Below are 12481 nucleotides of genomic sequence, written 5' to 3'. Positions count from 1 at the left end.
TCGAATGAGCAATTCATAAAAAAATTTCACATCAAATTAGGTGTTTTACAGGCACATCCTAGGGGTAAATGTGAATTTGTGCTCTTGTTGTGCTTTAAGAATAGTTTCGAAACAACCAGAAATTGATCTTACAAAAGTGCGATACAAGTTGACTCCTTCAAATATTTGACGGGTGTTATCGGTGAGTGTTCTTTTCGGTTATGAACCGTACTTTTGCTGCCTTATCCGCTTATAAGTACACACCATTCTACTTAATTGTGAACAATTCGAATCAGATTCTGGGGTTCAATTCCTAGTCGGGACGATCTGGACGCGAGTTTCAATCCAGAATTGATGTGTGAAGATTTTGAATAAAAATACATTCTTGAAACAAAAGTACCGTGAATGAATAGAAAACTCATAAGATAGTAGTTTCATATTTGTTTTTAGCGGCTTCCAAAAAACTAAACTTAGCCACAGATAACATTTTAAGTGATGATTTGACCGCCAAATCGAAATTTTCGTGATAAAATGCTAGGCGCCTCCATGGCACGCCTGCACCAATTTTCACTAACCATTTCTATCGTAGCCATTTGTAAGTGATCCGGATCCGACTGCACAACGTTAATTGATAGTATAAAATCTATTTAACAGTGTAAAAAATTTAAGAAAGCATATTTTACTTACAGCAACAGCTTACAAAGCGAATGTAGCTTCTAAACCATCAAGAATTTCAAGCAATAAAATGATGTTTACTCTAAATTTGGCATTAAAAATAAGTTAGTAAAATGTACAGATGTTTTTTGAACGTTTTTTTTCAAACTTTAAAAAACAATAATAAAATAATCGTCTGTACTCTGTGTTTTTATTCTCAAAAATTTCAATTCGATTCTAAAATTATAAAAACAGGCCCCATAAAAGTAATTGACCCGTGCTACGAAAAACCAATATTGCCTATTCGAATGTTCATCAGCAGAAATATAAACTTTTCAACCGAGGCAGGGACCCATTTCCATCGGGACCGATGGCATTTTAGCGTAATTGATGAATTTGATTTGGTACTGCTGAGCGATGATGGTCGGCGTTGTGGCGTCTGGTTGGCCGAAAGAAGGTTTCAATTCCCCTCCAAGACCAACAAACAACTTCTAACGAATCCAACGCCAAGGTCCGAGGTAGAGTTCGGCTGCAGACGGTTACGGTTCAGTTGCGATTGGTGTGTGTTTGTTTCGTGAGTGGAAAGTACTTTTCTTCTGTTTTTTTCCCCGAGTCCCAAAACACAACCTGCTGTTTAACGCTGATTCTACGTTCCCACCCGCCAATCGGCTCGTTACCATAATTGATCTCGAAACTTAACGAATCGCCACCAACTTTTCGTATGACGTTACGGTGAAAACCGTTGAAAACTTTACCTTTCTTTCGCAGCGACTTCTTATCGGCGGTATGACACGACCTTATCGCCTTTTTTTGGAACAATTTCTATGGCATTTTCTTGTGCCAAACCGGAAAGTCGTGGAAAAGGGTACTTCGACGGCTAAAGTCACGCTGATAACACGCACCAGGCCGGCCAAAAGAGGGCAATCGAAAAAAAAAAGCAAACAGTAAAAGGTCATAGGACACAAAGTGGTCGTTGGTTGGTGATGTACCTGTGTGGGTTAGAATCACGAACCCTGGGTCGAGAGTGTGTTATAGTCGTACCGACCCTCACCCGCGGTGTGACAACGCAATGACGCAACGGTACGGAAACATTCCCCCCCCACCCCCCCCCCACCACAGTAGGGTGAGTCACCGAAGCGAACTTGGAGAGACCCTTTGACGAGCCTGAAGGATTTCCGCTCGTTTAACTTCCATTATGGTAAACGTTTTTTGCCACCTAGCCGCAGGGTTCCGGCGGCATCGGGCCTCGGCACTGAGAAAATCAATTTCAAGACCATTTTATCCGGCGTTTGCGAGTAGGCAACAATTCTGCTGCTGTTTCGAGACGCCCAATGAGACTACAACCAGCAAACAGGAAGACGATTGTCTCAGCGCTCCCCAACACATCACATCAACTTGTTCTTTTTATGCGTCTTTATTTTTCCTTACTGTTGTTGTGGGGCTTGTGTTGGGGCTTCGTATCGTCTACCTCGGGGGCCTCACCACTTAAGATAGAGGGAGGCAGAGCTTTTCCAACATTTCCTCTGGGGGCTTTTCTTGTGTTTTTTTTTTTTTGTGAGACGAAACGGGCAGGCCTCAGAAATTGAAGAAAACAGGAAAGCGTACCTAAACATCACAAAAGTACGATTTGTTGTCTTGCCTTGCTGAGGCAGAATATTCTAATTGACTGGAGGGTAAATTCTTGCATCCTGTCCGTCAAACCGGCAGTCAAGTAGTCAGTCAGGGAGCTGCCTTGTCTTTGCTACCAAAACTTCCGTGGCGCGAATGGAGCTCCAACGAAACAACAGCAATGGAGAAAAATGTTGTACAGCATCCAGCCAAACCCATCCCCGTGGGCCATTTTCCGGAGGTTTCAAGAAGCCGGAACCATGCACCTCCAAGCTCACACCTCCCAGCATCCCAGCAGCACGCCGCAGACACACATTCAGCGAGTTAGTGGCAAGTTTGATGTGGAACAGTGGCGGATACGATGGACGAATGGTTGGAACAGGCTCTCCCGGGGATGGGAAGTGAGAGTTAAAATGAAATAGCAAAAAGATTGCCGTTCGCCCTGCCGCCACCAACGAACGGGCGAACGGACGTGGTAATTTGTGTCAACTGTTAAACTGTGCACAGCGGCTCGAGCAACGGCGTGTCTCTCAACGTCTACGCCGGAAGCGGAAGTACTCAAAACCGAAGTGCGCTCGGGACGACGACACTTTACTTAGATGCTATGGGGGAGAAGATTTAGAAAAAGCGTGCGGATTAGCAGCCATTTTTTGTTTTTGCTGTTGCTTCGCGTAGGGCACAATGTGGTGCCAGCCATGGAATCATTGTTGCCGCCTAAATGGTTGTTGACTTTTTCTCCCGCGGGCGGTGAGTTGGCTGGTGCCGTGCGCGTGAATTGGCACCACCACCACCCCGACGAACGTTGAAAAATTCGGAGTGAAACTCAATCTTTGGCAGATTGACGCATTTTTGTCGCGATTCGCGAGATGTTGAGGATGTTTGCTGTTTTCGAAGGATTTTCGTTTTTCTCGCTCGGTCCGACCCTATAAATGGATGTTTTATGCCGCGGGTTAGCTTACCGCCAACGGCAAGGGAACGTGGAAGCAAGTTGGGAAGGGCTCTCGGGCGGTAATCGTGGATGAACAGATGTTCATTTGATGATGATGCGGACGACATTTCATAGCTTTAGTGGGCTGTGCTGTTGGCGTGCCATTATTTGAATGATCTCTCTGTCTCGTTAACGGTGGAATGCTGTTGGCGAAAAAATTTTTGCTGTATTCAATCTCGTTAGCGTACTACGCTTGGGGGTTGAGGTTGAGATGGTCGTGGTAGTGGTAGGGTAAGATAAATTCATTATCGTACCACGCTCCATGCGCCTGTTTCATTAACCGATGGTTTTCCCGGAATGAAATTGACAAATGAACAGTGGTACATAATTATAGCGTAACATCTGGGCATCACGTTCGGGTGCAGAAATCAAGCGAGAAAAATTATAATATTTAAAAAGAGAAGGTGACAAGGCATGCGATTATTGTAGATGATTCTGTCACAAAATGATCGGGAATGGGTTGAAATAACAGATCGAGTAATTGTTCAATTATCGAAATTTATTTTGTTGCCTTAAAATCAGAGCATTAGACGCATTAGAAGCAAAGCGGACCGGTTGTGAGGTGGCGCCAGTATTCACACGGCAGGGGACGGTTCAAATCCCAACCGGTCCTTTTCCTTGTAGCCCTCGCTATCAATGAACGTGAAATCGGTAAGTCTTGTAAACGATTCGTTAACCGGCGCGACCTAGGTGTTAGAAGAGGTCACCTTCAGTTCCTTCAGCGAATTAATGATCACCACAATTAACTTGACGCGGCTCACCAAAGTGCTAAGTCTGGTGAATAGGGTGGATACTCCGTGACCAATGTTGTGCAATGTTTGGCATAAAAGCGTTCCAAATATGGGCTTTGTCATGATGCAAAATCCTTGAGTTCCATCCACATAAATCCATTCACAAATCAGGCGACTTCTTATGCAAATTATCGCTCAAACTCGTAATTTTCTGTAAAACCATTTGGAACGATCTCCGAGTGCACAATTTAACGATAATCGGAAAAAAATGGCAGCGTTACTGAACTATTTTGTCGTATTTTTTGAATTTCAGTTTGTGGAGATAGCGCAAAAAAGCACACCGTTTTTGAGACGAATTCTTTGTTCGATATATTTTTATCCGTCGTAAAAATCGCCAGTACAACAGACAATGGCAGATACAATTGGATGTCAAAGTCATGCCAGTTGACAGATAGCGTCAAAAACTTGCGCAACAATGGATGACAGTTGTGTCAACATCCTAGGGTAGAGAAAATCAAAATCGCTTTTATAAAGAACAATTCTCGTTACTTTTGTGAGTTGACAGCTGTGTCTCATATTGGATTTATAAAACTCTCGATTCAATTGATTTTCAGGCCACAAGCCTTGGTCCACTGTGTTCTACAACAGAGGACCGCTGATCGAGTATCATTTTGATAGATATGATTATTTTTTGGTCTTTATATAGGCAAAATGAAATCGGGTCTACTTAAACACATTCCAAATTAGTTTAAATTCTAAAGCCCTTCTTAATTACACTATACTTTGAATGATTTTTCTTTTTTCCTGACAGAACTCTATGGGGTTAAGCCATAATTATGATATAAAAGAAACGTTAATATCTTCTGCACCACCAAAATACATTTGTAATGAGCTATAAACGGGCACGAGAGTGTGCATTTTAGAATGCCAAAAGTCGTTTCCAGTTCCAGATGATCCTCCAATGAGTATGTGGTCACCATTTCGTGAACGACATTTCGAAATGTTTTAATGCCTTTTTATTGTGAACGTATCCTTTTAATCTCGTTACCATGAAATATTCCAATTTTTTTACGATTATAGGACACTCATTTTTCAGTCCTTAAAAAAAGGAAATATTAATAACCTTCAACACTCAAAGTGAGTGCATCAACAAAACATACTAGAGTTGAAGTGTATGTGATACCAAACGCAGGTAAAAAGGTACATTCGCATTCACCACCATTTAACCTGCAGCTCAGCTCATTAATGTTGAGTAACTTCAGCATCAGTACGCTACTGACGTATCTGCCCCAGTCTTTATGAACTTTATGAACCGTTTCAATCTCTCCATGTCTCTCTGCGTTTCCTGGCCGGGCAGAAAAGGGCAATTAAATTTCGCTCCAAATTTGACAACCCTCATTCACCGAAACATAAGGAGTGGAGAGTCGATCCCATCCCTCGTGGACGATACGAGCCGCACAAACTTTGAGGTCATGATTTTCACGCAATGTTCACACATAATTCTAGCACCCGGGACTCCTCGTTATCTCTCTCGCTCTCTCTTTCTCTCTATGGGCAGAAGCTGCTTTTTGTGAACGATCGGCCATAATCATGATCATTACCATACCTAATGACCGGACTCGCGGGTCCCGTACACCACCGTAGTACCGCCACAATCAGATGTTGTGTATGGGGAGCATAAATCAAAATATCATCTGCGCTCGGTGTGGCGTCGGTGAGCGTTCTGTCGATGCAGGATGATACCGACCGGAACCGGCAGATGGTTGTCTTGCTTTTTGTTTTTTTGTTCAATGTTGCCACAGCGCCACTCTCGCGCGTCCGGATGTGGGAAAAGTGAAACCAGAAGCGCCGATCCGGCCGCATGTAGTAGCGCGGGCGAAAAAAAAGGAACAAATTATGCTTCCTGTCGTGTGTGTGTGTGTCCGATGAGTGGCATATGGGGCAGCAGCACGTGCGAGCCTGGACTGTTGAATCAAGTGCGTGGAAAATGCTTTACTCCCGTTCTTTTTTTTTTCACGCGAACCCCGGCAATCAAATCCGAGAGTGTTTTATTGGTGCTCAGTAATAGAAATAGGAATTTAACATTTAAAACGTAGCCAAGCTCGTGACGGCGTGAATGCTTTAAAGAAATAAAGCAAAAACGTGAGTTGAAAGCTTCACTTTAAAGCCATGTACACACATTTGGAAAAAATGGGAAAAATGCTTTCTGGCACGTACTACGGTAGGGAAGGAATAAAGGAATGGTAAAGGCAAAAATTAGGAACGGACCCAAATGTGTACGTCCGAAATAGAAGTTACACCAGCTGGATCGTAGTGGAAGTAAATAATCAAACTCCACACGGCAACTACATCCTGCAAGGAACCCTTTCACTGTCGTGACGCATCACAGCCCTCCCAAAACTGACGTTAGCTCACACTTCTTTCCTCACAGTTTTTTTTTTATTTCTAGCACCCTTTCTCTTCCAACGGAAAACGTGCTAGTTTGTTGAAGCGTAAAATAACGACGCTCGTCTGGGTTTCTGCAGGTTCAGTTGTTCGCGCTCTCGGTACAATTCCACGTCGTCATCACGTCCTTTCAACGTAGAAGGAGGACGGAAGTCCGAATGACGCGAAGAAAGAAGGGTGCACGTTTGTGTGTGTGTATGGGTGGTCATAATTAAGGGAAATTTAATTTATGCTCCAATACATGAAACATTTATCAACGACTTTTGCTCGGAAGACTTGACGGTGGGAGCCCCCTTCAAGCGAGGTTGGCGGGATGTATGGTAGAGTCTTGCGACCTAAACCGGCCTATCCCCTTTTTTTTATCACACACACACACCCACATACACGAAATGCAAAACGTCACGGAGGTCAAGCATGAAAAACGGGGAAAACCACTGTCCCTATCGTTGCCTGTTTTAGGTGCTTCAAAATCTACTGTTCGGGATATCTGTCTGTGTGTATGTATGTGAGTCAGACAAGAAAAAAATGCACACAAAATTTAATAAAACGGACTACCCCCTTCCTACTAGGACTGTTGTAACGAGCGGAAGCACCGGAAACACCCTGTATTTCACCTCCCCATTATCGTAGCACATTTTCTAATGGCTAAACTCACTCCTCCGGGTTAGGTGAGTCACCGATGTTATGCTTTATGAGTGATGGATGACCAGCACACCCTACACACACACACACACGCGCGCGCACACAAAGTGAATGAAGCTTTCCGACAAGGTGTGGTACACCGCGTCACATCCTTATCGGAAGGAAACTATGGCTGAATGGAGCGATGGCGGTTATGGGGCGAAACACTTAATGGCTACGCTTATGAGTTGTTTGGTCGGTACCTAACAACGTTAGCGGTGGTGACCAGTACTGCTCCTCGGCCTGCAGACCTGCCGCTTGAATGATGGGTCAATCGTGTCGGGGAGGTTCGTCATTATTCCTTTGAAAGTGTTTCCGTCACATTCTTTCCAGTTTGATCAATTTCCACACATTAAAGCGAATCTGTTTGATCTTCGATCATTATTGACATTTAATTATATTAATAAATTGCATTCAAAACCATTATTGAATAACTAGTTGAAAAGGGGAAGAATTTTAATTAAAATGCGGCACAACAAGAGATATACGAGAGTTTTCCATAGAAGGAACAAATGAATGAGTACAGGTGTGTTTGGGTTAAATAAGTTGGTACGTTTCAAGAGTATTTGAGAGTCTACGAATGAAAACATAACTCAAAACCACTCTGCGGCTTTCAGTAGTTTGGTTTATGTTCCTGGGAAGGCCTACCGAATAGCAATACAAATCTTAATAAAACACATTTTCACGCTTTATCCTGGTAAAGAGAAAATGGTGATGAAATGTGTAACGGACGGGGGGTAAGTTCAAAGGAAGGACGATCAGCAAGGTCCAGGCATTACATCCACTCGCTCTCGCTGTGTGCTTCTCGCTATCTCTAGTCACGACATTAAATCCAACGATAATTTTATTAATCCACGCCCTGGCAACGATTTGCCCTGGTGCCCGGGGAACGTCGTCCGTCATCGGGATATTTGGAGCACCGTAATACCTTTTTAGAACACGAAATTAACTCTCATTTGTCTAAGCCTAGCCGTTTGAAGTGTTTGGCTACGGGATGTACATTCCGGGACAGGCGGAATGTTAGAAATTCGTCCCACTGCTAATGCTCGCTAAACAATCGTTCGTTTTGCCTCCAATCCATGGCAGATAGATTCTCATAAGCGTGGGATTTAGTTGTTGGCTATTGCTGGTGTGAGAAAGCGTGAGCGTGTCGTGGGGTAAGCCCACGTTCCTACAGTTGATACATTTTACATCATCTGTCTAGGAGCCGGTGTGCGTCGGTTTTTCAGTCACTGGTCTGGCTGTGTGCGTGTGTTACGCTTTTGCCGTTGAAGTTGGGGCTTACGCTAAATCTTCCAGGATTTTTGGTCTTGTTCCTGGATGCCTCCGGGCATGGGGCATCATACTGCCGGGACTCGTTTATGATGTTTTATTGGAGTACTAGGAATTGTTCGTTCGGATCGTCCACCAAAGTGCTGCGGGCAACGATGCTGGTAAGCTGCATTAAGAGGTGGATAATTGGCGGTAGCAGACCCAGGGTAAGTGAACCCTGTGCAGTGTTTGGATGTTCTTTTGTTTAAGTATGTAAAACAGCTGCTTAGTAGCTATTGTGGCATACTTTAAGGAGTTTGGTTTAACGCTTGCGGTTTAACTTGTAAAATTGAAGCATATAATTTTTTTCAGGCAAAAGCCAACAAATTACCCCGTTGAAAAGAACCTCCATTTAAAGTTACAGCTTGAAAAAGGATGCTTTCCAACTTTGCTCATCCCAAAAAGTTGCTCCAATTTCACACGAAGTGTTGCATGCATCAAACGATACAAAGTATCACAATATTGTGTACTGCCCCCACGAAATTCCACCACCCAGCTCAACATCAAACTCAGCGCCCCGACGATGTAACCACAACCGGGAACTCGATATCTGAAGCTTGCTTTCCTTCAAACATCGAGTTACACGGCGAGCTGCGAGAACTTTGCCGGCAAAGTGTTACTTTTAGCACTAACTGCACCCGGCGGATCCGGAACACGCAACGTCCTGTTTCAGCGGTCCTGGTTCCATAACCTTCCACCTTCTACCAAACCAAACCTGCCGTATGCCTTCCGTTAATGGCGACCTGCACAAATAAGGTAATTCTAAACCTGGCCCCAGTCAACATAGTTTGTTGCTATAATCATACCCCATATCGTGCAAACAAAGGAATCTCTTGGTATGGAAACATGTAAACGGTACACCCCCGTATCCTTCCTTGGTCAATGTTTTTGCTGCTGGTGTAAGGTGTAAAGTGGTACGCGCGTCTGCCATGCTCATTGTTAGGGCGTCCTGCGCGACAAGACAAACGAGTGCCGATCTGTCGCTGTAAGGGGTGCGAAAAGCGTTTCCTAGTTTCTGCAGGACCCGCGGGGTTGCGGGTGTGTGTGTGTGCAGGAGTGTGAGTTTACCAAGTCGTGGTTGTCTCAGTTTACCGCCAAGGTAGCCCGGCTCGGGCTCCCGATTTGTACGGTTCATGTTTCACTCATACATCTACATGAATAATTTCTCACTCTTTGTGCGCTGCTTGCCATTATTTGACGCTGGTTGTGTTGCACGAGCCACCGAGATGAAGACCCCGGACCGAGGTGAAAAAGTCAGTGTGATAAAGCATCATTATAACGCACGTTTTTCCTTCCAAGTGCGACTGGGAAGGATTACTGTGGCAAAAAGAACTGCGAACGTGAACGCGTCTCCTTTTTTTTGTGCCGGGGTGAAGGTTGCGCTTTATCATCGGTAGAATTCCTCAGGATGGAGAAATTCACCACCGTAACAGCGGGATATTATTCCATGCGAAATGATAAACTTCTCGCAAATGCTTCCGGCAAATGTAGTGTGGCCTTCCCGGAGGGTACCGGTGGAAATGATCATCAGTCACTTCAATAATGTTCATACCCGGTTCCGTTCTTGACTCGTTTCCTGCCAGCACGTGAAGTGCAACAGCTCAATTAAGTAGGATGAAAAGGAGAGTGCTAAGACCGTTTTCCTAGAAGTAATATAAAGGTGTCGAACATTAAGTGTTATATATTGTGCGTGCGTAGCCATGGCATAGGCGAGGGCGTGCCAACACCAGATGGCAGAGATTGCCTCAGAAAAACCTAACCAATAAGAGCGCTTTATCGCGTTCACTTAGCATAGGTTCGCGTAAAACAATAAATAAACGAGTTAATTTTTAGGACTAAGAGCCCTAGCTTCACTTACCTTTCCTTGTCGCATGTTTAGACTGCGCCGGATATCATCAGCACTCTGGACCGCTTCCTCCTGTAGCTCCCGTACCAGCACTTCCGTCTTTTCTTGGCGCGAACGTAGCGATTCTAGCTCCAACTTTGCCGTGCCGAATTCGGTCCGTAGCGTGCTGAGGTCTTCCAGCAGCTGATTGCGGAACTGAGCATCCTTGGAGCCACCGCCGAACGAAGTCTGCAGTTCGGCAAGCTCCGACCGAATCTCGGATATCGACTGCGATAGCCACTGTACGGTGAGCCGTTCTTTGCTCGGCGAGCTCGCTTCCCGCAGCTGATTAACGTCCTCCCTGTGAAAAGTAAAAGTCGAAGCAGACAACACAGAAACGGAAAAGCACAATTATTTCTGATGACTCAAATTCGTAAGAGGCAGTATCGTTTCGTGGAATTTAGCCGTCGGGATACAATTAAAATTTAACACACAATTCGAGTGGTTGAATGAATGGAGCGACGTTGCCGGTGGTATGGTGTGGGAGTGTTATTAATTATCAAAATGTGCCCTGCCAAAAATGGTTAATTTAAGTCTGTGCAATAAGTTTGCAAGTCAATTAGGGAAGGATTTACTCGTTAAGTATCTTATATCACCGACAACCCCGGCCGCCGGTTATAAACGAAGAGAAGTTTTTTGAACCATTTTGTACTGAAAGAGCAAACAAATTTTAATCTGTAAGCGATTATGAGAGTTTACGTTGAAGTGAAGTTTTGCTGAAACTCGTGGTAGTTACATTAGCTGATTTTGTAGTCGTTAGTTTTAGCGAGATTGCGTGATTAAAAGTCAAAACGTTTGGTACGAAAACGTTGAAGAAATTAAAGGTGTCTAACTTGTTGCATATCTTCAGGTGCGTGTTACGTACGCTTGCTATTCAGCACGTGTTTATTTTTAACCGTTTTTAAGGACATGAGGACTCTCTCAATCTACGCTAAGAAGCGATCCCTTTTCCCTATGGCTCGTGAAGCAATTCTCCTGAAAACAGGCCGCCACGCTACCTTACATGTGCTACTTTTGATATGTTGATTGCATGGATTGAACAGCAAAACTTTGTGCTATTTGTGTTAGACTGCATTTGTTTGATGAACGTATTTAAGCAAGTCATTCCTCAAATTCATCAAAATGTGTACATATTTAAAGAGAAGAGTTTTTCACATATTTCAAAACATAAAAAAAATACATACCCCATTCCACTCTGTGCAACAAATTGTCGAGTGTGTAAATCGTACTGTTTCATGATCAAAGCTATTTTCAACCACAAAACTTTTCACAGAAACAAACAAATATGATGCGAAAAAAGCACTCCTTTGCAAAACTCCCCAGACTTATTCATTACCCACGCTATAGTGAGCGCATTAACGCTCTCTTTCGATATTTTTATTTTGTTTGATGACTGGTGCTTGGCTTTACCACGAAAAAAAAAAGAAACATTCATACGCTATGGCGTGCTCTAAGCGGTAGGCGGAGGAAGATTACACCGCACTTCGTACGGACGCTTTCTTCGACGAGCTTGAACCACGCGAAAAGAACATTTCGTGAGTGATTTGGGTAGGTTTTGCGGATCCTTCAGCGCTGCGGAGTGTTTTTAAGGGGTTTCAGTTGCTGCCTGACCGTTGGGACATAAAACGTGTAAGGCTTAACAGCTACCATACCGTAGGTCACGCAAAAATCGATACAGCAGGTCCGCAAATTACAGCCACACCCCGGGATCTATCAACCGGGAGAGGGGTTTTTGTTTTTCCTATGTGTGTGTTTGTTGTTGCGTGGCAAAATTAGGCCGAAATTATGGTAAACTTTTTGCACGAGCAATATTAGTGCTATTAGGGTGAAATTCTTTCTTCATTAGCAAGCAGCATAAAAAATGCAAATAAAGTGTGCTTCTTTTTGTGCTTATTTTGCTTCTTTGTCTCTAGCGAGTCCACCAGAGGGATCGTTATTTCTAAGCTATCGTGCGTAAATCTTTAAAGGTCATACATCCGCCAAAAATAAGCAAAGACACGCTACAATCAAAACCGAAACCAAAAAATACCATCCATTTCGTCAAAAAAAGAAAATTAAAGAACCCTATTACTTCACGATCATACCCGGGAGGGCTGTCGTCGGCCGGCCTCCGGGCGTTCTCTTGGTACGTGATTGCGTGCTGAGGTATGCTGTGTTTTCCATTTTTTTCCCCCCATCTGATCATGCAAACAACCAAAT

General features: G+C 43.9%; 2 protein-coding genes across 6 annotated transcripts in view; both read right to left on the bottom strand.

Moving 5' to 3' along the window:
- Positions 1–12481, bottom strand: part of LOC126562130 (leucine-rich repeat-containing protein 15-like) — a 487244-nt gene that overhangs the window by 421566 nt on the left and 53197 nt on the right. Inside the window, exon 3 of one of the 5 annotated variants that reach the window (XM_050218555.1) lies at positions 5486–5508. The exons of the other annotated variants lie outside the window; for them this stretch is intronic. The gene's annotated coding sequence lies outside the window, so the exon portion shown is untranslated. Of the gene's footprint in view, positions 1–5485; positions 5509–12481 lie in introns of those variants that run through there. 5 annotated transcript variants of the gene reach the window in all.
- LOC126561707 (protein scabrous) overlaps positions 1–12481 on the bottom strand; it is a 57693-nt gene that overhangs the window by 35595 nt on the left and 9617 nt on the right. The window contains exon 2 of the mRNA XM_050218013.1: positions 10256–10583. Within this exon, the coding sequence (XP_050073970.1) occupies positions 10256–10583 (328 nt within the window). The remainder of the gene's footprint in view (positions 1–10255; positions 10584–12481) is intronic.

Source organism: Anopheles maculipalpis, chromosome 3RL, assembly GCF_943734695.1.
Source record: "Anopheles maculipalpis chromosome 3RL, idAnoMacuDA_375_x, whole genome shotgun sequence".
In the NCBI taxonomy this organism is placed as follows: Eukaryota; Metazoa; Arthropoda; class Insecta; order Diptera; family Culicidae; genus Anopheles; species Anopheles maculipalpis.
Note: the sequence above shows the minus strand (reverse complement) of the source record. Positions and strands in the feature narration are given on the sequence as shown.